Below are 25,911 nucleotides of genomic sequence, written 5' to 3' on the forward strand. Positions count from 1 at the left end.
GAACAGGTACTTCTTTTTAGTGAAGACTAATTTGTTCAGTCTTTTTTTTTTTTTTTTTTTTTTTGTATAAAAAGATTCCACTTGTTTACTGTGTTTTACTTGCCACAAACTCATTAATTTCTGTTAGACGTAATGATGTCCTTAAATCCTCAGAAGAGGATTACAAGTTATTTCTCTATGCTATGTATGAAGATTACAAGCTACATCCAAAACATAGATAATGAAGTTTGTACAGTTGACCTGTTTTAGGGCATTTTTAGGGTCTGTAGAATCCCTGTTTCTGATTTAATATGTGGAAACAAAAATGCAAGTTTTTTATTCATTTTCTATGTTCTTTATTCCATGCTGCATTTCCATTTTTGAAAATAAACCAAATACAGCTGATTTTTATCCTGAATATAAATGCATTTGCAGTAAGCCAGCAAGGTTTCAGATTCTTCTCTATCTTGCCATCAGTGAAGTAACAGAAAATTATTAATTTATTATAGCTTTTATATTTTCATTAAGATGGTAATAAACATTTTCATGCATTTTTTAACAGAGGCAAAGCAGCATAATTATAGGCCAAGTTGTGAAGTTAATTCTAGAAGCATGGTTGCTCATTGTGTAAACCAAGGGAGAACTGCTTTAACTTACTTATGTATGACCACAAAGTGCTGTGACCAAGATGTAGGACTCTCTTTTCACTTGAAATTTAGCAACAGGCAGCTGCAGAAGGTTCACAGTTGGAAGAATGTCTTCCAGACGAAAATTGAACGTTTGTTTTCAAAGCCTCCTCTTGTATGGATCACACCAATCTAACTTCTTCCTTCTATAAGCACCTATTCCTTCACATTAAAGTTGAAATGAAATGAAGCCTGTGGATTACAGGATTTCAATGTTATCTGCACTGCTTTCCAACTGAGGTGATTTAGGCAGAGGAATCCAAGGATAAAATGATTAGAATGAGCTCATTAGGCTTCTGAGTCAAAACAGTGAAATAAGTATGACAAAATATCACCATTTTCATTCATACTGCCTCCTCTACTCCCTGAACCTTATGTATTTTAGAGGGAGAAGGATTGTACTGCTGATGCTGAGGAACTGTGCCTGCTCAGCAACAGTTTTGCCTTGTTCCAAAGGGTAGCATCATCTTCTGCATCCCCATTTTCTTAGGCATTCATTAACTTTTATTTATTTAGTCTTACTAGTCAATGGACTGTTATTATCTCATCCCACTGATACATACATGATGACTGTTTCACAGAGAGGCTAAATATCTTATTTTGTGTGATTCAGAAAATCTGAAGACTGAATTCATGTGGGACTGAGTCCAGACATCCCAAATATAGCCTTCAAATATTTGTTCTTGCTGACATGAGTTGTAGAGAAAAGCTTCTCTACAACTAGAATGATGTCATTGCCATTATCTAGAAACCTCTTCAAATGGATAAATTAGACCCTACATTTTAATTACAGAAATCATACTATTTGCACCATCTGATGTCTTCAGTTTTCTGCTACATGAGAGTACTACTAAGTTTCAGTTTCAAAAGCACTCTTGTACACATTCTTTTCTTGATAATTTGAGTAAGTACCAATGGCCTTACATTTTGCCCTGCAGCTGATGTTCAGTTCAATCAGCCAGACTTTCTTTAATCCATGACACCTCACCTTAGACACCGACCTCCCCTGCAAAGTCAACAAATGTCTCTTGACAGTTTGAGGATATTATATGTCCTCAGTACCCTTCATGCAATATCCTCTTACACTTCAGAGCAGTAGAGCATTTTGTGAGAGTTCTGATGGCTTCTAAAAGATTTTGAAATATTTGGTGTCTTCAACACAATCATATAATGTCCACTTCAGAAAGTAATTGTACCTTTCCATTTTCTCTTCTATCTCAGGCATTCTTTCAGTGATATTAAGGGAAGGATTTAACCTCATATAGGTGTGCCATTCACCCCCACACACTGTGTGATTTCACACGATATAAAGGGAAGGTGGAGTGAACCTGCTGATACAACAGTCATACCTATCATTCTTTCAGACAAAGGAGGAACAGGAAGCAACACTGTGGTAGTGAAAAACTGCTGTCTGGTACATGACAAAAGCACATTTGTGTATCTCTTAGGCAGTTTTGTGTGGTGTATCACAGCAACATTTAAATGCTGCAAAAGGGCAAATATATGATATAAACTATTCATAGTAAACTGAGTTATCTGGTTCTCCACCAGCCCCTTCCCATTGCAGTAACTGGCTCTCACTTTTATGTGAGAGTTTTTCATTCAGTACGTTAGATTCAACCCATGCTCAATACCTGATTCTGAGAGAGTTAGGGAAAGTTCTTTATATCAATTTCAACAGCATGTACTAATTACTTATGTGTTTATACTCTGTATCAGAAGACTTCTACAAAACATTAGAATTTTTTCACTTGATACCTTAATCATAAAACATAACTTATATGGCTAAGACTCATTAATGTGATTAATGGGAACTTGAGCCTGGAAGAAGAGGGTGAATGGCTATGAGATGGAATGAATCAATTCAGGAGTCATCGATGAGACAAAATTAAATTAACTGGAAAGCAATTACATTGGGAATGGCATGTTTGCTTATAGCAATTCAGGACAGCAAATCTAAGTGCCCAGTCAGCGGTTCTATTAATTTTTCAGCCAAACTTTTGTAGCCCACATATATGCCCACATTCATTCATGCTTCAGTATATTTTATATTATCTCAACTATTTGCAGTATTTTCTCTGTTTTGTCAGAAAAGTACATACAGCAAATGTTGTTAAAATGGAAAAATGATTTTGGCGATATGGACCGTCTTACCAGAAGCTGCATCTGATTTTGACTTTTGAGATTATTTCACTTTATACCTCTTTTGATTACTTTAATCTCCATCCTAATTTGAAAAAGTAAACATAAGAAAATTCTATGCAGGCACCAGATTGAAAATATTCTGTACCAAACTGTCATTCCTTTATTAACTAATAAGAGATATTTTCTATCAGGTGTCCCTTTAAAGTGAGTTTTTCTAGTCCCATTCATGTAGCATTTATCATGTTCACTCTGTTAATTTTTCTTTTCTTTTTTTTTTTTTGTCAACACCTTTCAGTGTAGTATCACTGACAGTCTGCATTTCTAACCTGTTTCAAAGATGAAAGGAAACTGTTTGAGGAGGCTGGAAAATATCCACTCTCTCCCATTTGAAACTATTAAGCCCTAAGATTTTGGTGCTTTTAGTGTTAAAATACTCCAGCACTTCCAAATGTACAACATAAAATTTAACTGCTTTCACTGCTTTCATCTCTCATCTCTCATCTCTATTACCTTTCTTCAAAACAAATTAGATTTTTATTTAAATTTATCTTGCTATTATTGTGGTTTACCTTTATTTATTTATTTATTTATTTATTTATTTATTTTATTTTCCCTATTATGGTAGTTGTTCATTTGCTTATTAATTGACATGCAATTCAGGCACTTTAGAAAATTGTTCATGCCCTTGACCCTTTATTGCAATGAGTGCACTATAAAATAGAAGTGCGGTTGATAGCAATTGATGTCAAGGCCATAATAATATGTTCTGTTGAATCAGATTTTTCAAGAAAGCAACCAATTATTAAAAATATTATGAATTTTATTGGGTTTGGCAAATAAATAGAAACTGAACACAAAGAAAGTAGTTATTAACAGGCTTCAGTCTGTAGTAGTGTTCTTTCATAGGAGAGTCTCTATTCCAAGTCAAAGCAAATTTTAATTTGTTGGACCTTCTTGTGACCTTACATGGACCTTACTGTAAGGATGGGGATTTCAGCTAAGTTGCTGGGGATGTATGTCAAAAAGAACACTGAAGATCATCTCTGAAAGATGTTTCAGTGTGTTGTAATATTTATACTGAAAATGAAAGGATAATTCCCCTCTTACTCTCCTCATGCAGATGACAGTGCTTCTTGGGCTTATTCTTGGTGAGAATCCTCACTACTGTTCACACGCTAGAAATTTGAACTTGATTTCTAAAACTTCTGTAACTAGACTTCAAGTCTTTAAAAAAGGAAATTGATTTTAAACCCTACATTAACTGGCTATGCCTTATTCTGCTTTTGTTTTCCAGAGCGATTCAATGTATATCTTATGCCTACACCAAATTTAGATATCTATGGGGAATGTACAATGCAGATCACACATGAAAACATCTATCTCTGGGACATCCACAATGCCAAGGTCAAGTTGGTCATGTGGCCTCTGAGCTCTTTGAGGAGATATGGACGTGACTCAACATGGTTCACGTTTGAATCTGGAAGGTAAGAGCTAAGGAGAAATGGCAAGGGGATGTAAGGTATTTTTGTAATGCAGTCTCAGATTTGCCTCTCATTTTAAAGTAAGAAAGAGTACATGACTTCCTCATAGGCTTCCATTTGTTGAATATTACTCTTCAATATATTCAGACCAGTGTTTGAAATAAACATTAATATACCTCATATTTAAAATGAGCTTAAACTTTCCTGCCTGTCACATCCCTTCCTCTGATTTTTATTTAACTGCCATTGAACTGTTATTCTTAAGTTTTATGGGTCTCTCTATGCTTATGTGCTAGTGTGATACATATTTGAGTACTGTCAGTATAAAAGAAATGAATTCTGGATCATGGAAAAGGCTCATCATACAGGGAAATAGCTTCCATCACAGTAGATATTACTTTTCGGATGTTCCTGATGACTGATTGCCACCCTGGTGTATAATTGCAAGCAAGAGTACAGAGAACATTGTGATACCATAAAAAGGCTAGCTCTATTTTCCAGTCTGCATTTCTTTAATCCTCATTGTCATTTCTATTCTCAGATCAGTTTTAAATATCCATGCAGCTCTGTTTTGCCTCCCTTTCCTATCTTTTTTTAATGCATTTCATGCCTTCATTTTCTGTCATTAGGTTCACTACCTTTTCTTTTTGATACATTCCACGTTTATTTCTGTCCTTGATTTGTCTTACATTTTGAAGTTCTAGACTTTTTAAAGTCTGCCTTACTTATACTGAAGCTTGAATTAGCTGGAGCAATCTATGGAATCACAACTGTTCCTATACTGTTTGTTTAGCTGCACTGCCTCATTAAAAACTTTATACATATTTCAGTGTGTAATTTTTAAATATCATTATGTTTACAAATATCAAATATTTGCCGAAGTGCAGTTGTTAATCACAAACAAAAAGACAGATGAGTTAAAACTTACAGCCTAACAAGGTAGCAAGCAAAATTCCTCCACTGCTTCTTACTGATGGGATTTATTACTTAACTCATAAGTTTCCATATCCAGATTGATTACCAGAGAATTTTAGTGCTGTGTTACTTTTCTGTGGTAAACTCACCATTATCAATTATGAAGACATAATTCTTTTTTTTTTATTTGTATTGTTTTTCCAAAAATCAGCAAAGGCTGAACAATACTTCAGTTCAATTTTGATGATTAAGCCTTGGGGCTTATTCAAGTGTACTATTTTAGCAAGAGCAATTTGCTTAATCATGCCTTCACTCAGGCCTTAAACTGTCTCATGGGATACTACTTCAAGCAGCATGCTGTTCAACACCAGAAAGTGAATGAAATGCCAAAAACAAGGCCTAAAACGTACCATATTCATTTGGGGAAGAAAAAAATAAAAAATAAATTAAAAAAAAAAAAAAAAGGATTTAGCTTTGTCCTATTCTTTCTGAATATCATCTGACTCTTTAACTTCTATTTCCAAGTATGCATTTTGTTAAGGAGGAAAGGGTAATTTTTTTATTAAAAAGATACTGATTGATGTGTTTGTTTATATAGTATAGTATATCTCTCTTGAGAAGATCTACTCTGGAGGAAAGCACTTGAAAATGAGAATTGTCACTAACTAAAAATTGAGGTGCAAAAACCAATTCAGATTAATCACTTGAAGTTGATTTGTTATTTATCTCTCGGGAAGCATGAATTATTTTTCTGCAGTATTTTCATTACAAAAAAAAAAAAAAAAAGTCACTCTTTATCATACTCAAATCTCTCCTTTTGCAGAATTGTTATTTTTTGTAACACTCTTTTCTATCATACATCAGGACTAACAGAGTATACATATTGGCTGTATATACTCAGGTAAAATGGGAGTTTTAGTTGTCTGCTTCTTCAAGCCTCCCACAGAACTTTAATTTCATACTAGTATCTGAGTATTAGTATCATCATCCCCTACATCCATAGACCATGCAACCTGACAAAAGTGGATTGTTTTCCTGTGTTTATGATTACGAGCTAGTTCTGCCTTTATCTGCCATGCTTTATTGTCTTTGATCTGATTCCTCCCTTTTGCTTGCTTGGGAGCATATTTTTATATCTCTGATTTGGAAATGCATAAAGGCTAGATAAAATTAGCAGAAAAATGTGGAGGTAAAAAATAGAACAAGGGAAAAAATCAGTATTTTCAATAACATCCGATAACTATATAGGGCAACACTAATGCTCCTTTTTAAAATCTGTTGTTTATTTTTGTGGGGTTTTATTTTTTAATCAGCATCTTTTTATCTTTCTGAACACGGTTTTATCTTTGTTCCTTGATCTTCTAGTAACTTAATGCAGTAAATTCCTATCCATGCTGTCTTATCAGAAGTGAAACACTCATCCATGTTTTATTAGAAAGTTACAAAGCAAAATGTTGTTGCTTTACTTTTTCCCTAAGGCTAAAATATTAATAAAGACAATTGTTTTCAAGAAAATATTTTGAAATAAGTTCTTATTTTTTACTGACCCTTAGCAACTATGCAGTATATGTCCATGTGCTTAATTTGTATGAATGTTAAGAGTTCAGTTTTATATGTATTTATTATCCATCTATATATTCACAAAGTGAATCTCTCCCATTAAAATAAGTGGACATATTCACACATACACACACACAAAAAGGTACTGTGATAAAAAAGTGGATCGAACTTAAGCTTTCAAACAATTAAATTTATATTTAATAAACATATTGCCTTTTGCTTAAATTGAATATATACTCAGATATATAAAACTAAGCTGTTCTAGTGTAATCTAATTGCTACAAAGCTGAGAAGATGTCTAAATCATTGGAGGAATTAACACAGATTTTTTTCCTGCTCATTTTTCCACTCAATTTGAGTTTATGTGTAAGTGTAAATATCTTTGCACTAGCTATGAAGTTCTTACTCTTCATTACATAGCAAACTACTGTAATTGCAAACTACTGTAATCCTTGCAAACCAATTCAGTCAATTCTCATCCTGAATTCTTCCCAATTCAGGATGAGGGGAAAGCATAGTCTTATACATCTTAGTTTGATGCAGAATGCTGAGATTCTCATAGTTTGAAGTACCTGTGTTATGGTTTAATCCAGCAGGTGGCTGGGTCATTTGCTCAGTCCCCACCTTCTCAGTTGGATGGGGCAGAGAATTAAAAAGAATAAAGTAAAACTCATGGGTTGAGATAATACTTTTGACTAAGATAGAGAAAAGAAAAAGGAAAATAGTTATGACTATATATGTACATGTATTTATGGTTGTATACAATAAGTGATTCACAAGCAGTTGCCCCCCCACCCCCAAAACGATGCCTAGCTAGTCCCCAAGCAAGGGAAGAGAGACAGATGAGCTCTCACCCCCGCTATTTCAGTATGATGTTATATGGTATGGAATATCCCTTCAGCCAGTTTAAGTCAGCTGTCCTAATTCTGTTCCCCCCCAACTCCTTGGGTCCTTATCTGAGAATGGCCTTGGCTTTGTACAGTTCTTCTGAGCAGCGACTATAAACACAACTATAAAATGTTGTGTTATCAATGTTGTTTTTCTCCTAGAACCAAAACATATTATCATGGCAGACACTCTAAAGAAAACAATTCCATTCTAGCTGAAACTAAGACAACCTGTCAAAGGTATTCCCATACAGTCAATTCATTGATCAAAAAAATTTGATTCACATGTCTGTTGGGCTCAACAACAGCTTTGTACTGATTGATACTGTATCTCTGTCATAGTGGATGGGAATTCAGTAATTGAGAATACGTACAGTACTTTTCCAAAAGCCAGGCTTTACATTAAACTAGATTCGGATTGGCTTGGCTGGTTTTGTTGTTGAATCATTAATAAGTCAACAAGTTTTCCTTAATGTACATACCCAGGTAATTTGTTCAGGCACCTCATTATTGTTATTTTTGGTACTGAATGTGTTGGACATACTGTACATAAGAATGCGATTGATCTGTGCAAATGTGCTCATTTTTCTTGGAATCTGTGGAATTACTTCTCCACATGGGTGTTAATGTGTGACTGATCCTGATTTTAAGGTCCTGAAATGAAAAACGTGCTCCTTGGGAAGTGCCCACTTAACTGTCTAGAAGAAGATACTGCAGGTATACTCTGGAGTAATTAATTTTATGCAGTCTAAGAAACATGTCAGAAAGGTAATAGAATAGGCTCAGATAAATTATCTCAGGTACCAGATTAGGTGAGAGGTCACTGTTTTCAATGCCAAAGCTTCTGTATTCATTCTATTTCTCCAGTGTAAACCAAACAATCTTAAGGCCATTAAAATGTTTAAAATATACTCTCTGGAGAAAACAAAAGCAAAAGTTTTCCAAGGTTTCCTTATAGGAAAAAAAAAAAAAAAAAAAAAAAATCCGGGCTGAGCAGTTTTTCTAGGAGAATAAGAATTCCTAAGAATTCAGAATTGTTTTCATATCTTGGAGTAAGGAAAAGTAAAAATATGTGGACACTGTTCTTGAAATGAACTTTTTTTTTCTTTTATTTTTCCCCCTTTTTTTCTTTTTCTGCAATTGTGCCATTTACATTAAACAGCATTTTCAAGGGATATATGGAAACTGTCTTGTCCAGTCTGTTAAATGCTGGTCTGAGGTATCTGAGCCAAACTCATGCAGATGTGAAGTTATACGCAGTAGGGAATTGCAATACAGCTATTTGTTGTGGAAGCCCAATCCAAACTTTGTCAGATACCTTCAGTTCCCAACTAAGCAGAAGGGTGGAGATAGTAATGGTGCTGCTAAAGTTTGTGTAAGAATAGAAATAACTGTAAATCCACTACATGCTTTTTTTTTCTGAAATTTGCTTTCTTTTATTTTGTACACAAGATGTTGAAATTTAAATGATTTTGTGTATTTCCAAGTTTATTTGTCCCATGCGTTTATAGAACATAGTGTGAATAACGTGGCATTATACCAGATTAAACTATTCCTTCTTTGTTTTACTCTGATTGTGTTGTTTTATTATTCATCAGACAAAAAGTAATGATATGTGATATTCCATATCACATCTGAGAACTGAAATCCATTTCTTTGATTAAGAAAATATTAAGCTCAAACATGACAGAGTGGTTACATGAGGCTTTCTCAGATACTTTTTTTTTCAATTTATGAGACCCAAGACTGACATACTCATTTTCTTAGCTGTAGATACACAGATGCCAGGGTTATCTGAAGCAGAAAGTTCAGTGTTTGCTTCAGGCAATACATCTGACTGAAGTCTTTCATTTGTCTGTCAGACCTCTGTGGTGATTTTTGGTATGAATGTGGAAAATACTAGTGAATTAACTTATGGGAAATACATTCTATGTGGGGAGAGATCCCTTATATATGAACCATATGAAACAGTTGTTCCAGGGATTCACCTGCTGGTGTAAGTACACCAGTTCAAGTCCACAATGTCCTGAAGAAGAACATTCCATTCTTGGTTGCTGATGTAATGACTAAATAATGAAATAAGCTTATTATAGGTTCAAAAAAACCCCAAAATTTCTAAGTACGCTTGGATTTAAAAGCAATGTGAGTGAATGCTCTTGTGCAGATGCAGTAAATAGATTTATAGTATCTTCTACTAGAAGTAGAAGTATAGTATCTTCTTCTAGAGTTCTTATAAACTCTACTTTTTTATTAATATATATTTTCTATAAAACCTTTTAATATTTTTCAAAAAGCCTTATTTACACACCATGTGAAGTTTATGTGTTTTTGTTTTATCAGTGTTTTCACACTTCATGTTCCCCTCTTTCCCATATTCCTCCCCTAATTGGCATTTATTACTAAAGTTTGGAAATAAATATATGTATTAGTAATATATATAGAAAATATATATTTAGAGAAGAAAAAAAAACACATAAATATTTAATATGTATTCTTCCTTTTTTTTATTTATTTTTTTTTTTTTAATTAATCATGTAGCTCTAATTTTAGGATGAGACAATGAGACAGTGCCACCACTGAAAAGATTCAATTAGTTCCCAGTGTTTTGTAAAGCCAAGGTTACTTTCTAATATATTGTAACTGTTGTTCTATTCCTACTTTTTTTTTCTATTGAAACTTAACTCCATCTCCCGGTTTCCTTCTGCCAAATTCCTGACCTGAAATAAGCTCTGCATTAAATCTGATTGATTTAAACCCTATATTAAAAGAAGTTGTGTGTTTAACTCATCAACATTACTCTTATTCTGCTTTAGGTCATTGTACCTAATCTCATAGCTCTTTTGCTGGAGGAAAAAATAAAAAATAAAAAACTAAATAAAAATAATTAAAAAAAAAAAAAGAAGAAGAAGAAGAAGGAAAATTAATATGGTTTGTTATAACTGATTTATAAAGTGCTCATTGCATTTTCACTTTCCAGGTCTTCTCTCAGACTGTTTTAATGATGGTAGGAAATAATGTGATCCACCAGAATTCATACAGTAAAATTCTCTACAACATAACCAAATTTGGCGAACATAAGTAGGGATTATATAATAGATTTTTTTATTCTAAATTTCTGTTCGAAAGTGTTCTACTTTTCTTTTGTCCATGCTTTAAAAATTCAACCACTATCTACAAAGCCCTTGCTCTAACTGATAAAGAATGCCTGAGATATTGGTCTCTGTCATAAAAGCTCTCATTTATGTGAAAAAAAACAATGACATCTCAAAAAGACAATGTATTTAAATTATAAGGTTTTCTTTGTCAAGTCTTTGCAAACAGATTGAAAAGTCATTCACTCCTATAGCAACAAAATCCACAGCTGAAGTTGTATAGCACATGAATGAAAATGTATGTACATACTAAATCTGTAGGAATTAAAACATTATTAATTTCTTGATGAATTTGCAACAAGTGTAATATATGGTCAGCTACAGTTTGTCTAACAAGCACAAAAGATGTACAAATCAAAATGGAGGCTATTTACATAGTATTTTCCAACCAGGCAGGCCCAGCGTGGATTTTTCTTTTCAGCTGATCACATAGTCTGGGTGATCAAAACATTACAAAGTTATTCATGAAATCACTAATAACTGTATTGTGTTTCCCTAATATACTAGCAGATAGCATGTTACATATATTTAGATGATTGTGAGATAAAAGGGACTATGTCCTCAAATTGAAGCATATAATTTCTTTTTTTCCTTTGTAATATGTTTGTGTAGCAAAATCAAAGTAGGCCTAGTTTTAAAGTGTTTTAACAGTATGCCTCATCTTGCTTTCTAGTGACATTACATCTGTACTTGAGCCCAAAGAATTTGATATTAGGACTGCTCTGAGAGTGATGTTTCCGTTTTTTATTATACTGAGATACATCAGTGTTGGATTTTGTTAGTAAGGCATTAGAGGTTGAATCTTCCCACCAATAAACAGCTAAATTTTGTTGTCATGAACCAAATACATGTAATTGAATTCCTCCACATGATAAAAAAATGGCACCCATTGACACCCATTGACACTTTCTGAACATTTATGGAAACCAAACAATGGGTGTGAGTGCAGTGAGGCAGTGGGTTGTGAATTTCAGCAGTGGTGTCAGTGACAGAGGGTCACCACCTCTGGTGCAGATTTCTACAAGTGCGGCATGCAGGCTCTTGTTCATGCTTATGGTGTTGACTGTGTTGAAAAATAGTGTTTCACAGCTGAGTATTTGCTCTATCAAATAATGTTTTTGTGCTCTTTCTATCTGTTGTAGTGTCCATGGAAATAAATAGGAAGCATTACTTTTGAAGCAACCTATGTATTTACGATTTTCCAGTTGTCATTTTTTCACACATATTGCTTGGCTGCAGGCATGCATTCTTGCATTAATATTTCTGATGCTGAATATGACTAATGAGGTTATTGCTGTGCAATGTATGAGCAGAAAGAAACAGACACAATAATTCATACATTCTTAGTTATATTAGGACTCAATTATTATTTCTGCTCCACATTTTAACCTTTGAATTCCACAGTGGGCTAAAATTAATCTCATATGGCAGTTCTGAACAACTATAGATGCCCCAGCACCATGTCTTTTTCTTTGCAGAAATTGTAAGAACCTTTAATCTTCTACCTCAAAATATGGTAGGACTGATACATCACAAATTTGAAACATAAAATAATATTTTTAAGAGTGTCACCAGTTTAAAAAAAACAAAAACAGCAAAACTCAATCACACATCTCTACAAAATGCTAACACATTTCTTAACACTTTATTTTCATACAAATGCCATTTACAGTAAGAAACAGAATTCTGTTTCAGCTCTTAAACAGTGTTGCATTTCTCTTCAATTTGCATGAGCTGATTAAAAATGCTGAAACAAGACACCTAATTATCTATATAGACAGCAGGAGAGTGTTCAGTACTTAACACAGGGAAACTTGGAATGCCACAATTGAACAGAGACCATCTAGCTAGAACAAATACTAAGCACAAGTAAACCCTTTTCTCCAAAGACTGTGAATGTAGAACCATGACTGAGGAGATTTGAAATGTCCTCTCTGTGCTGTGTGCTGTACAAACATAGAAGGAAGTAATCAATATGCAAAGAGCAAGATTTGCACAACAGAAGAGCCTTGTTCATGAATATGTAGAAACCTGCTTGCTTGCACACACAGAGCACTGCAAAACCATAGAGGGGTATGTTTTTAAACAGTTGTAGGCTTCATCTGTTGTCAGGAACTGCAGTTCCTAGGCTTCAGCTGGCACGTAGATTTATTTTAAGGGTCATTTGGATGTCTGAATGATTGTATTTTGTGTGTCAAATGGAAAACTGCACTAGAATTTTTTATTTCATCCTCAGTCTTGGTTTTTAATGATGCAAGAATCAAGATTTGCATAGCAGGACTTCTACACATGAGCTGAGAAATCAGTTTTAGAAGGTGGTCTGGGAAGGTTTGCTAGTGTGCCCGGTTCTCCCAGTAATTTCTGGTGATGTTAATTAGTTGTTCTCACAAATAATATGTTAACTGATGAAACACGTATTGGCATCTTACTGTTTACCTTTACTATGTTGTAGCATTTCTGCAGGGTGCCCACTGGCTTCTTTGCTTTGAAAAGAAATTATTGGAGTGGCTTTAGCTCTAGCTGTTTTTCACGGAAGTGCAACAGTGCCTCTTTGTTCTGGATGCAGAAAGCTTGTGACAGCAGAAATTTCCGTGTTTACTCATTTCATCAGTCATTGATATCTGTTTTTTCACTGAGTTGAATGCTGCTATCAACAGAGCTTTATATGCATTCATATTGCATATGTACATTTGCACATGTGTGTGTGATCTCTGCACTTAAGAACTGTCTTGTAATATGTATTTGAGGAGGCGACTAACTAGTTATTTTCTACTGCTTTATTTCGTCTCATTTAAAACATCAATCGATGCTCATCAAAATAATGATCAGTTTCATTGTTTCTGCATTTCCATTAATTTCATTAATTAATGATTAATTCCATTAATTATGTCAGTAATAATCAACTAGGAAAACAAAGTCTTCTCCACTGTTAGAGGCTGCAGGTAAAAAAACAAAAACAAAAACAAAAACAAAAAAACAACCCACAAGATGGTAACATAAAAAGTAAATTGATGAGGAATCAGCTTTAATTTATTGTTTGTTTTTGTGGGGCTTTTTGTTCAGAATTTTTAAAAATTATATGTTCATACAAAGCAGAGAACACTTAGGATTGGTTAAAGCCTTTAAAATGTGCTCAAAAACTGATACAAGCTTTTCATCACTTCTCAGCAGCTGAACTCTTAATAAAATCCAAGTTACATTTTGTGAGCATTTTCTACCAAGACAAATTCAAATAGAAGAATAAATATTTTTAGAGACTTATGCATCTTATAAAATAATGTAACGTGCATTCTTCCCCATTGTAAATACTCTGACAAATGGCTGTACATATGTAAATAGGAAGGCCTGGATGAATTATCAAATTGAAGTTTTGTGGGTAATTTATTTTTAAGATAGTTCTGGTACGCTCTGGTGGAGTACAAGTGCATGTGCTAAATTCAGTTAATGTTTTCACAAGGAAGTATGCTAAGGAGAAAAAGGAGCTGATAATTGAAAACCATGTCACAGCTCTCCCAGAATTATCATACATTCTGCCCCCCTCCCATCTTTCACTGCATCTAAGTGCCCTCTCCTTCTAATTTAAATTAACTAAAGAACACTCAAAATACTGTCACATATGGGAGATGGAGAGCACTTAACACACAATGTCTGCTCAGTAGCATTCTAGAAAAGCAAGGCTATTCTTGAGGTGGGCTTGACTGGTCCCAAGGGCTCCTTTAATCTTCCTCTTATAAATAAGGTACCAAAGGAAAGTTTGTCCCTTAGCCCCTGTTAGTAGAAATGCTATTAGCTACTGTGTCCCTCCTAATAGTACTTCTTCACTATCACTGTAAGTTATTGCTATTATTGCGCTATTAATAATTCTGTGCTCTGAGTAATAGCATGATGGTGTGTGATTTATTTCCACTATGAGTAGTCACTTGTCACACGTTCTTTAAAAAGCTTCTGTCTTATTAGAGAGGGGAAAGGAAAGGCAGAATGTAATGGAATCCCTCAATCTCAGCATTTCCAGACATCGTTTGATCTTTCTGACTTTTTGGAAGAAAATTCAGTGCAGTGCTATAACTCACCGAACTGCTTCATCTGCTTGATTATCCTGTCAGTGTCTGAAAAGTCAAATATAACATTGCTCTCGAATGGCTTGCTTGAATCAGTGCAACAAGGCATATTATTACATTTTAAAGATAGATATATGCTTTTATGTATATTAATTTTCTGTCCAACATGGAAAATCTTCCTCCATCAGTATACTTTAACTGATACCTGATGCACTTTTGAAAACAATAATGTCTTGGGAATAGCAAAAGAGACCTTTACTATTATATTATATTATATTATATTATATTATATTATATTATATTATATTATATTATATTATATTATATTATATTATATTATGTTATATTATACCTTGATTGTGTGCTATTGTACCTGAAAAATCATGGAAGTTGACTTATAAAGTAAATAAAACTGCCTTTGATAATATGCAGCATTTAAAATCCAAAATAAATAAATAAATAAGTAAAAAGAAACCGAAATCCTCTGACCTTAACTATCATTCACTGTCAGAGAAGGAACTGAAGGGCAGTTTAGATGATGATTCAGTAGAAAGTCCTGATGTTCTTTCAGGTGATGATTGAGAGTGCCTAACCTTTATTTAATGAAAACAGGTCAGATGATCTATCTTTCTGGTGACTTACTTATCTCAGAGAACTGACACTGCCACCAGAAAATAAAAAAAACAGAGAATAAAGGGCGAGAGCAGTGATCCAAACCAGCAGTGAACCATGGCATGAGTGTACCAAAGGTGTTTAGTACACAAATTGGACAGCAAGTGGACCAGCTTGCTAAAACTAGTAGAAATTCCAGAGATTGATGAAAATCAGAAGGAAGGTTTTGTGTGGGAGAACAGAATGAGCTAACTGTATGGAATTAGAGGATGAGAATGTGCTCGTGACATACTGAGCTGGTAAGAAAGAAACAGGGAGGGATTTTTTGAGTAAGGGTAGATTTTATTTTTTTATTTTTTTATTATGAAGCACTATAACAGCTTTTGGAATATGTTTAGAGTTTTAGGAATTACATCTATTCAAAAACCGTGGAAGATCTGAGACAAAGTAGCAAAAAGATTTTGGCTGGGGTAAGTGCTTGTCATTGGCAGCTGCTGACCATCTCAAATTATTTATTTCACAGGTAGTTTGTCTTTTATGTTAGGCTTGCTTAAGCCATGTTGCACTGATTTCTCTTTCCAAGAGAAAATAAGAAGAAAGGAAAATGAGCATGATTAGCTCTCAGCCTTAGAAGTGCAGATGAAATGGAGGGCAGCCAAGAAAAAAAGTGTTCAGTGCATGTGAAAGTAGTGTCAAATAGCTGGTAAAAAGGGCCATCAGAGAAATTAGAGCAAAAATAGTAATACACAGAAATAGAAATGTATATTAGCATTTTTCTGAGAATAATACTCTGTGATATAAAGGATGTCTATAATATGAATGTTCCAGTGTGAGAAAATGGGGAAATACTTCAAAAAACTTGGATGTTGTCTGGGATACTCAATATGGATTTTATGGCATACTTTACATGACCCCAAACTTGTTCAATCTATTATACATAAATTTCTTAGGAAGAACTGGTCACATATGAAAGCAGGAGTGCCCATTATACTTGATTTTTCATATAAGGGTCTTGTACTCTTTGTATTCTGCCACCCATGGTGTTACCTTTTTGGATAGCTATATATGTATAAATGTTTAATGAAGCCAGTAGGCCTTGTGTCTATTGTTCATGGATTTTTTTAAACCTGGCATACCAAATCATGAACAGAAGTAATTGATGCAGTACAGCATACAGAGCAGTTCTGTTGATGCTATAAATTCCTTATAAAAATATTGCTAAATCAGTGTAGAACAATAGGAGCCTAAATAATGAAATATTGAACCTTGACAAGTAAGCTCAATGTGAAAGTATCTTGTTAGTGGTTATTTGGTGGGATTTTGTTTTCGGGTTGTTTTTTGTTTTTTTTTTTTTTTTTTGAGCAAAGACAGATTGCTCTTTTCAATTGCTTCCTAACAGTGCCCCACGTTTGCTGGGAAGACAACAAGTACACTGAACTTTAAAAGCTTATACATTAAAGAAGATGGATTTCACGCTTTTAGATTCTACTGTTCCAAATTTGTTTTGAATTCTTTGTGTTTTCCTTCTGCTGATGGTCTTGTCAAAGAGCATCTCTTGTCAATTAGTAGCATCTCATGCAATACAGAAGGCCAATATGAAAAAATATTTCCAGAGAATACAAGATGGCACATGCTAAAAAAGGCCAGTTCTTGTCATTCATACTCTTTGTACAACATTACACCATTTTATTTTAAGCAAAATAATCACTAAAACTAGCACAGAATATATTATCTAATACAGTATCACTAGTTTCACATAGGAAACATAGTGTATATTCAGCTAAGATGAATTAATGAAACTGTTTGCTATTCGTCAGAGGTTGAAATATTTGTTTAACGAAACATCAAAAAATGGAGAGCCATTCCACACAAAGGAGTTTTGGAAATAAGGTAATTCTTTAAAAACATGTGCAGTATCTCTAAGTATGTAATTGCAAACTATAACTCCTGCTTTCTAGTACTTTTTAATTTTTTTGTATGAGTTCCTCTCTTTTTTTCTGCATCTTTTGATCTTTGTGGTTCCCTGTGATGTTTTCATTTTGCAGGCCACTCTGCTTTGTTTTGGTTTTGTTTGTTTGTTTGTTGTGTTTTGCACTTCTTTTGCTCAGTAGTACTTTTTCCTCCCCATTTACTTGAGTAATTGAAAGGAGTTTCTTTTTTAATGTAAGAAAATTTTACTAAATATTTTGAGCATTCTCAAGTTCTTATCAAGCTGCTACTTACCTGAAGACTCACTGCAATTGGTTTTAGGAAGCAGGCTTAAGACAGATCCTAGCAGAGTATTTTCCCACAGCTGGAAACAACAGCAGAAGGATATTACCATATACATAGTCAAGGCTGGTCTCAGAGTTGCCAGGCAAATGGAAGATTTGATCCAAAACATAATTGCTACTGTTTGCATCTGTGAGAAGATATAAAAGCTGCCTACTTCACTTCCTCCTGGTTTATGTAAAAGAAAGAAAGTTAAAGAAAGTGAGAGGGAATACCACATATAGGAGATTGGTAGAAGTTCACTGAATGCTTTTATACTTGTGGTGGGGGCCATGGTTTTCACACAATTACTTTTTGATGTTACTACTGAGTATACGGCTTACTGCAAGGAACTTATTTCACTGCTTGTTTCTGTGTTCATGTCTAGCTAATGTTAAGGCCAGGAATGTGATCTTAGCTAGGATTTCTAGCTGTACTATTTTTTTAGCAAATCCCTGTCCCATGTCTCATCCCTGGTGCTATCATCTGTCCCAGGGATTGCTGCTGTGGCAGGCTATTCCCAAAGTGGACGTGACAACCTGCCAGTTTTGTGATTGTTGAGTCCTTGGATATCATTAGCATATGTTAATTACTCATTAGTGGATGTACATAGCATGGTGAGTGTCTCTAGGTAACTCTTCATGCCCATATTTGCATATGACTTTCTGAAAATTCCTCTGTGGCCAAAGTGGTCAAAGCCATAGCTCTCATATCTTGCAAACAGAGTGACATTGAAAGAAAATAACAGTGCTTAAGGCCCTGTCACAGTAAAATCCTAGTATATTGAAAATTTTAGCACTTATCAATGCTTTAAGTGGCCAAATCCATTAAGTATAGTGTGTTATAAAGGGCCAAAGGGGCACCCACTTGAAATGTTCTGCAGTGTTTTCTCTTAAAGAATAAACAGCATAGTATGCTGAGTGTGTTCCCTGTGTCACAGAATCACAGAATCATTAAAATTGGAAAATACCACTGTCAATCTAGCCAACCTGTCCCTGCTGTGCCCACTAACCAGTGTCCCTCAGTGCCACATCTACCCTTTGCTTGAACACCTACAAAAACAGAGACTCCACCATCTCCCTGGGCAGCCTGTTCCAAGGCACAACCACTTGTTATGAGAAGAAATTTTTCTTCATTACATTTTTCCAACCTGAAATTCCTCTGGTGCAACCTGTAAATTGGTAGATGCATTCGTCTTACAAAACTCCTGTGAAACAATTGAATGAGTTTGGACTTACCACACACTGGCACATTCTGTGCCATAGAAACAGTTTGGAAACTAGCAAGTCACACCTAAAAAGGTTTCCATCATAAAGACTCTGGCAGGAAACAGTCCCAAACATAAAGATTTGGCTTTAGGGATTTAGAAGGGAAAAAGAAGAAAATAAAGATCCTGGGCCACTAAATTTTATTGCCTCTATTGTAGCAAGTACTGGTGCACTGCCACAGGGTTCTAGTACTATTATTTTCTTATTTGTTTTAAACAGTAATGACTTTATTTGGGTTTTCTCTCTATGAATTCTGTATTTGGCAAAATCAGTGTTATTATTGTAGATAAATGCTGTTTCACTCATGTTGTGCTGCTAAAGGCAGTGAAGAGAACTGAATAATACCATTACAAGATGACCACTGGGGAATAATAGGATTGCATATATCCTGTAACAAATAACTGTATTTGAATATGATTCCAGGTTCCAGGACTTGGGAACTATATTCCTTTCATTCATAAGTGACAGGGAGAATAATAGCTGAAGCCTGAGCTTTACAAAATAACATAACTAATTATCTAACATTATTTTCATGTCTGCTCTCTTACTTAAATGGTTAAAATGCAAATATCTTGTGTATTTAGGAACTTGTCAACATTTGATTTTGTTATCCTCCCTTTCCTTTTGAGTTATATATACTATTTAAAAATAATAATAATTTTTAGAAAAGGAAGTATTAATGGGCCAGTAAACTCCATGAGTTTTCTGCATATACATATTTATTAATTGTCTAGACTGATTTATTAAACAGTGCAGTGTGAATCAAGCACTGACACAAGGTTGCAGCTGATAAAACATAAACAATTTAGTTCCATCTTTCCCTTCAAATTGTCTGCAACATGTTTTGTGAAACATGCCTAGAAAGGGAAAAAAATATAAACTGTAGTTATGTTAAAGTTCATATTTGTGATTCAGCATATTAGTCTCTAGAATATCTCTTACTGACTAAGTCTTAATATCTATGGTTGAGGAAACAGCTTCTGCATGTTGCATCTATCATGTATGTATATATTTTATAATTTTATGTCAGTTTCCACATTCTGCCTCTCTTGCATGACTTCAACAGAAAGTCTGCCTTTCTGTTTTTTATACTGTAACTAGCATTGGAAATGAATTGCTATTTTTAACTCTTCAGCATTAGTTCACATTTATTCTGATATACCAAGCTAATTAAAATATATGAAAACATTTTAATGAGAATAGATGGGGAAGTTTCTTAGCTACCCAAATAAAGATGTTCTGAAACAAGTCCAAAACAGAATCCTGCTTTTTATCAAATCCATACTTTGGAAAGAAAATGAAAATTCTTGACACTGTGTCTTGTCATGGATAGGAATAACTTGATGGGAATGAATTAGAGAATTACAGTGCTATTGAACAATTGCCTATATAGTCCAGAGAAAAATGCAACCTCCTCTTTTTACCTTCATTAAGCAGTAAGTGGTCAGGGTCTGAAATGGAGGAATGGGATAGTTTCCCTGAAGCTTTAACAGTGTGATATATGCCCCACTTGTCTAAATGTACTATCATGGAGGGCAGCATGGAGACACCAATTGTAGAGACAGAGCGGGCAATGAGAAGAAAAAGTGTCCCTAGAGACATAATTACCTCTAGTACTGTACTGAAATCTCTCTCCTCTGGCAGAACAAATAAAAATATGTTTTCACGAGGAAAAAAAAAGTCTGTATTGTGTTATGCCCCTTAAGTGATTATTTGGATTAGGGAAGAAGTTATTTTAGCATGTACATATTTTGTTACCTTGACTGCAGGTAATCTCTTTAAAAGCCATCACTTGGAAAGTATTGTGATCCTGTAGGAAATATTCGAGGATGGCTGGGTTCCTCTGAATGATGGAATGCCAGCTGTCTTAGAGAAAATCATCACTCCCTTTCACTCTGTCTTCTCAGAATTGCAAAATGTTTCTGTAAAAGGACTTAATAGGAAAGCTGTTCAGGTGCTTTTAGTTCTTTTAGTTGAAATTGCTGAGGATGACTGTCACGGGTTACTTAGATTTACCTATGCCCGTGACAGGGGAAGCCACCCCGTGGGCCCCCCCCCCCGGGGCCCGGAAAGGAGGGGAAAAAAAGGAGTGGGATAAAACAGCGACAATCTAAGGAGGAAAAACTTATTTTACTAAATATGATACCGAAATACAAGATAACACAATATAATATAATTGAGGCTAACAAATCGAATGAAACAGAGAGAGAGAGTCCCCGAAAACCGAGAGGCCTACTGTGAACTCTAGGCGACACGGCTGGAACGCTTCCCACTCTCCGAGAAGTTCGAGAGAAGAAGGAGGGCACTCCAGCCTGGAAACGAGATTATATAGAGTCCTGGTCCCGTGACTTATCATTAACCCTGTTGTTCTCTGGGATATGTAGTCTTCTTCTGTGGACTGCACATTCAATAGAAGTATCCATACTTTACATGATGTTATGATGTGGAATACTGATAGCAAAATTACAAAATTACAAAACCATGACAATGACTCAAGAAATACAAGATCTGACCTTGAACAAATCTTCAGGACTAAGCTTTGTAATCAAGTTACTAAACTAAATGGTGTGGTAATATTCCACATTCTGTGTATTAACCAATGCTAGATTCAGGGAGATTCCACACGAAAGAGTGCTAGTTTAAGATTTTAAATTGTCCTACCTTATAAGCATGTGCAGGAACAGTGGAAAGTTACCCGTCTTGGCTGAAGTACAACATGACGATAAATGCTACAGTGGAACAAATGTCTGTAGCCAGCAATTATTATCATGCGTAATTACTTTTTTCTTGTTTCATATTCTTTCCTGTAAATATCATCTTAAAGGATGTCTAGATATATGAGGCAGATGCCCTCATATATCAAATAATTTTCATTATTTGCTTCTCAGGTAATAAAATTGCCAGGATATTCCTGTTCGACACTCTGATGAAACTCTGAAATGCTGACAGCAATGCAAGGCAGTCTAACTCATTATTCATATAGGATGTGATCAACAGGCCAGGCTCAGCAGATTTTGAGATTCTGCTTGTTGTTTTTTGCCCTTTTTATCACTGCTGTGCTTTGTGTTGGTGGTCTTCATTTGCTTTTCACAGATATTTCACATAATGTTTCCCTACTTTCACTGATCTTATCCCACCTTTAGGGATTCCTAACCATGTCTGTCTCTGAATAAGTTGCACTTTCTGTATATTTCCTATTAATTGCCTTCTCTCTGCTTCACTTATAGACCTTTCCTGGATCCCACACATAATCTATTTATGTAGTTATCATTTTTCTTACTGACTTACTCACCAAATGTGTCACTTTTTTGCCCGCATTATTGTAAGTTGAATTCTTCGTAAAATTTTCTTGCTTCTTCTTCTGGTTTTCTATCCCTTCAACATTTAAGTTCACATCACAGTTTTATAAAAATCTACATAATTTATTTTACCATTGTTGTGATAACTATTTCTACTTATTAATAGAGCTTTTTGTCTAAATGTGCCCCTGTCAGAAAGAGCTCATTTGCTTTCTTTGTTCGTTTTTTTTTTTTTGTTTGTTTTGTTTTGTTTTGTTTTTTAATTATTATTTTCTCATGAAGGAGCAACTTTGGGAGAAAGTAAGCTAGCATGTGTTGAAAGCTGGAATTTACAAAGCTTTTAGAACCTTGAGGGAGCTTTGTATTCATTTCCCCTGAGCTATACTGGTTTGCAAGTCTTTGTTTGGTATGTGCTGTGTATAACGTCCTTGCACACAAAGAACAAACAGAATTTCTGTCAAAATGGCTTAGCTCTAGTTGAGATAACAACAAACAAGGGGAGAATAAAAGTGAGATACCCACAAGGGAGACAGTGTTTGTGTATCTTCTCTGATAATCTGGTTAAATTGAAGACAAAATTGCTAGTTTATACCACTCCTTAAAAAATCAAAGCTGTAGCAACACAAGAAATAAGTGCCTCAGTTCAGTTAAATACTGCGTCCTGTTTGGCTCTTTCCAGAACAAAACCCATAGCTTCAAGGCTTTAAGGAAAGGCCGTTCTTAATTTATTTCTATTCCTTTGACAGTAGCATGTCTGGTTCCACGCATGGCAACTGACACATTCTTTGCATACAGGAAGTATGCTAACTTCTTATCTGTGTCTTGAACAGTCGCACTGAATAGCTTTGCTTTTTAAAGGAAATTGTCTTTCACACACTGAGAATGGGCTATGCAACACTAATTAGACCCTGTTTGATGTTGCTGGCTTTTACTGCTCTGATTCCTGAGCAGTACCTAATCACAGTCTATTCTCATTCAAAAATTGAAGTATTTTTACATAAAAAACTATAAATGCCAAAAATGGGTACTAGTTATTTATGATATATTAGTTATTAAGAGCTATAATTATCAATGCAATTAGTTAATAATAATAAAAGTTATTTATTACATCTGTACAGTATCTATTTGAGGATATTTACCTTTTTTTAGTTATTTTTTCTGCAGTTTTACATACTGCTGAGTAATGAATTTGCATATCAGCCCTGATTTCTACAATGCTATTTGAGGATAAAAAGAAGTCACTCAAAAACACTAGAAAATAGATTTAGGTAAATTGTAACTAAAACCTTTATAGATAGTGTTATTTATTCTCTGTTTTAAGGAAAAGACCCAGAAAACTTTGTTCCTGAGCATCTCAGGAATATTATACTGTTTATTAAACTTAAATATTTCAACCATAACATGAGAATATGAACTTCAGTTTGAGAAACAATACCATATGTAAGTAAATGGTGGTCCATTCAACAAATCCTCCCTTTTTGAGAGCATTCTGTGGGTTTACTGTGTTGATTTTACTACATTAATTTTGTTCTAAAAAACAGAATTACTGTAGCGAGTAGAGGCAATGGGAAACCATTGTGTGGATTTCAGAAATGTTAAGAAAATCTAGCAAAAACAGGGGGAAATTTTCTTTTGGTTGAATGTAAGTCCTTTCATTGGGTAAAAAACAAGAACTTTTATAGTGAATCTCTGAATCCAATTTGTCCTAAACCCCAACCTTAGCAGTTACTTTATTCCCATTCCTGCATCTTGAGCCAGATCTGCTATCAATGACAGCTATGAAAAGCTGAAGCAGTATTTTAAGAACTAAAAATGTTAAGTTAATCTTCAGACATTGTTTACCTGCTTGTTTCATTATCTATCCATTTATATCATTCTGTAATAAAACAGGAGAACGTACGTTTTTTTCTTTTTTGTTCAAAGCGCTTCATACATTTTAATTTGTTGAATCCTTAAATATCCTAAAGAGTTGTTTAATGATATCCTTGTTTTAAAGATGGGATACACAGAAATAGAGAAGCCAACATCGGCATTTTTCAAGCATCTACAGGCTGATAAGCTTCATAAAAAATTAAGGTATACAAAATTGGTGATTTTTTCTGACAGTGAAGGTCATACAATGCTTGTACAACTGCAGGGCAAGCCCATGGCATTAGCAGAAAAATAAGAGGTCCACACCTTCATTCTGTCATTTCTTATAAGTTATCTTATAAGAAATTTTCCAAGATATCTTGGAAAATATCAAAGTTATAAATATGTTACTAAACTGAAATAAAATTATTACAAAGAGCTTTTATGTATAAGGGACTAAAAAAATGAGGAAAACATTTTTGGGGAAATATAAAAAGAAGTAATTATGACAAGTTTTTGTCTCTGTTTCAGGAAGGGTCATTCTTCATTTCAAAAGGTTTGTAGGAAACAGAGATTCTTGAAGTTTTTGAGGGCAGTTTGCAAGCAACAGTAATTTGATTGAATTTAAAATATTGTTCTCACTAACCAGAAAGTGTAGGGACAAGAATAACCATATGCAGTTTGAACAAATATAAATTAATTTACCCACAGTTTGTTCAGGTTTACCTTAACACATTAGCAAGGTAAAACCTGCAACTGTCATTTGAAATGTGCAGCTCTGTGACTTCTATAAGAGTCTGTGGATAAAATAATGGTTTTGCTCTACTGACTGTGTTTTGCTGTAAATAGAACAAGTGCAGAAGTATATTTCAGCTCATCTGGTTTTCTCTTGTCTGCTTGACCATGAAAATAAAGCTGCCTTCTATTTTCATCATGATCTCCTTTCCCTGTTCTCATGTTCATCATTCTTTTTCTAATTCCAGAAGTTCTTCTAAAGCACTTTGTGTTTGTGTCTCATGTGTTTCAGACATTCTTCGAAGGACTGAAACAAAACATGAAGCATACCTTTCCTGGTGTCCTAACTGGGGTCTAATCACAGTAAATAACTGAGGAGCAGAAAGGGAAAACTTCACTGTAGCATAGGGATTCACCTCTTTGGGCAGCTGATTGCAAATAACAAGTTCAGATAAATAAATAGTTTTATTCTGTTTCTTCTGTTTTTCCTTTAATAGAGCTCAGGCTTACCAGGTACTGATGTAGCTTCACTTCTGGTGCCTTTCAGTCATGTTAAATGTAAAAGCAAGTTAGGTTTTATCATCACTTTAGCATAATTTCCTCCACCTCCAGTCTGGAGCCTCTGCTTATATGCTGTATGCTGTTAGTAGGAAAACCTAAAATCAAGAGGTTGGGAGGCTGCTGTCCGGAATTTTCTGCCACTGACATGACACATCTGCTGAGATAACCTTCTCCAGCTGCCAGGCCCCGTGGTGCAGTCCTGGGCAGCTGCTTTTGCCTCAGTAGCACACTGACCATAAAAGCTGTGGTCAAATTGACACTGGGAACGATTATGTTTTGCTTGGCCAAAATAAACAGCTTAATTCCTGAATCTTAATCATGCTCCATTGCCTTACCTCCTTGTTTTTATCCCTGTAGGATTTTTCATCCTCTGAAACCAATAGAGAGTCTGTATTCTGCTTCAGTTTCTGAAACCCTGTCATTTATTTTTTTTTTTTCCAGACTTTCCATTTCATGCTGTTTGAGTTTTATT

At 34.6% G+C, this 25,911-nt stretch overlaps 1 protein-coding gene across 4 annotated transcripts in view; it reads left to right on the plus strand.

Moving 5' to 3' along the window:
- The window catches only part of DOK6 (docking protein 6), a 245,358-nt gene that overhangs the window by 138,861 nt on the left and 80,586 nt on the right, over positions 1 to 25,911 (plus strand). For all 4 annotated transcript variants that reach the window (XM_015855138.3, XM_085537556.1, XM_085537557.1 and 1 more), the window contains exon 5: positions 4,105 to 4,294. In XM_015855138.3, the coding sequence (XP_015710624.2) occupies positions 4,105 to 4,294 (190 nt within the window). The remainder of the gene's footprint in view (positions 1 to 4,104; positions 4,295 to 25,911) is intronic.

The sequence above is a fragment of the Coturnix japonica genome, chromosome 2 (genome assembly GCF_054131305.1).
Source record: "Coturnix japonica strain WE chromosome 2, WE-NBRP24, whole genome shotgun sequence".
NCBI classification, from domain to species: domain Eukaryota; kingdom Metazoa; phylum Chordata; class Aves; order Galliformes; family Phasianidae; genus Coturnix; species Coturnix japonica.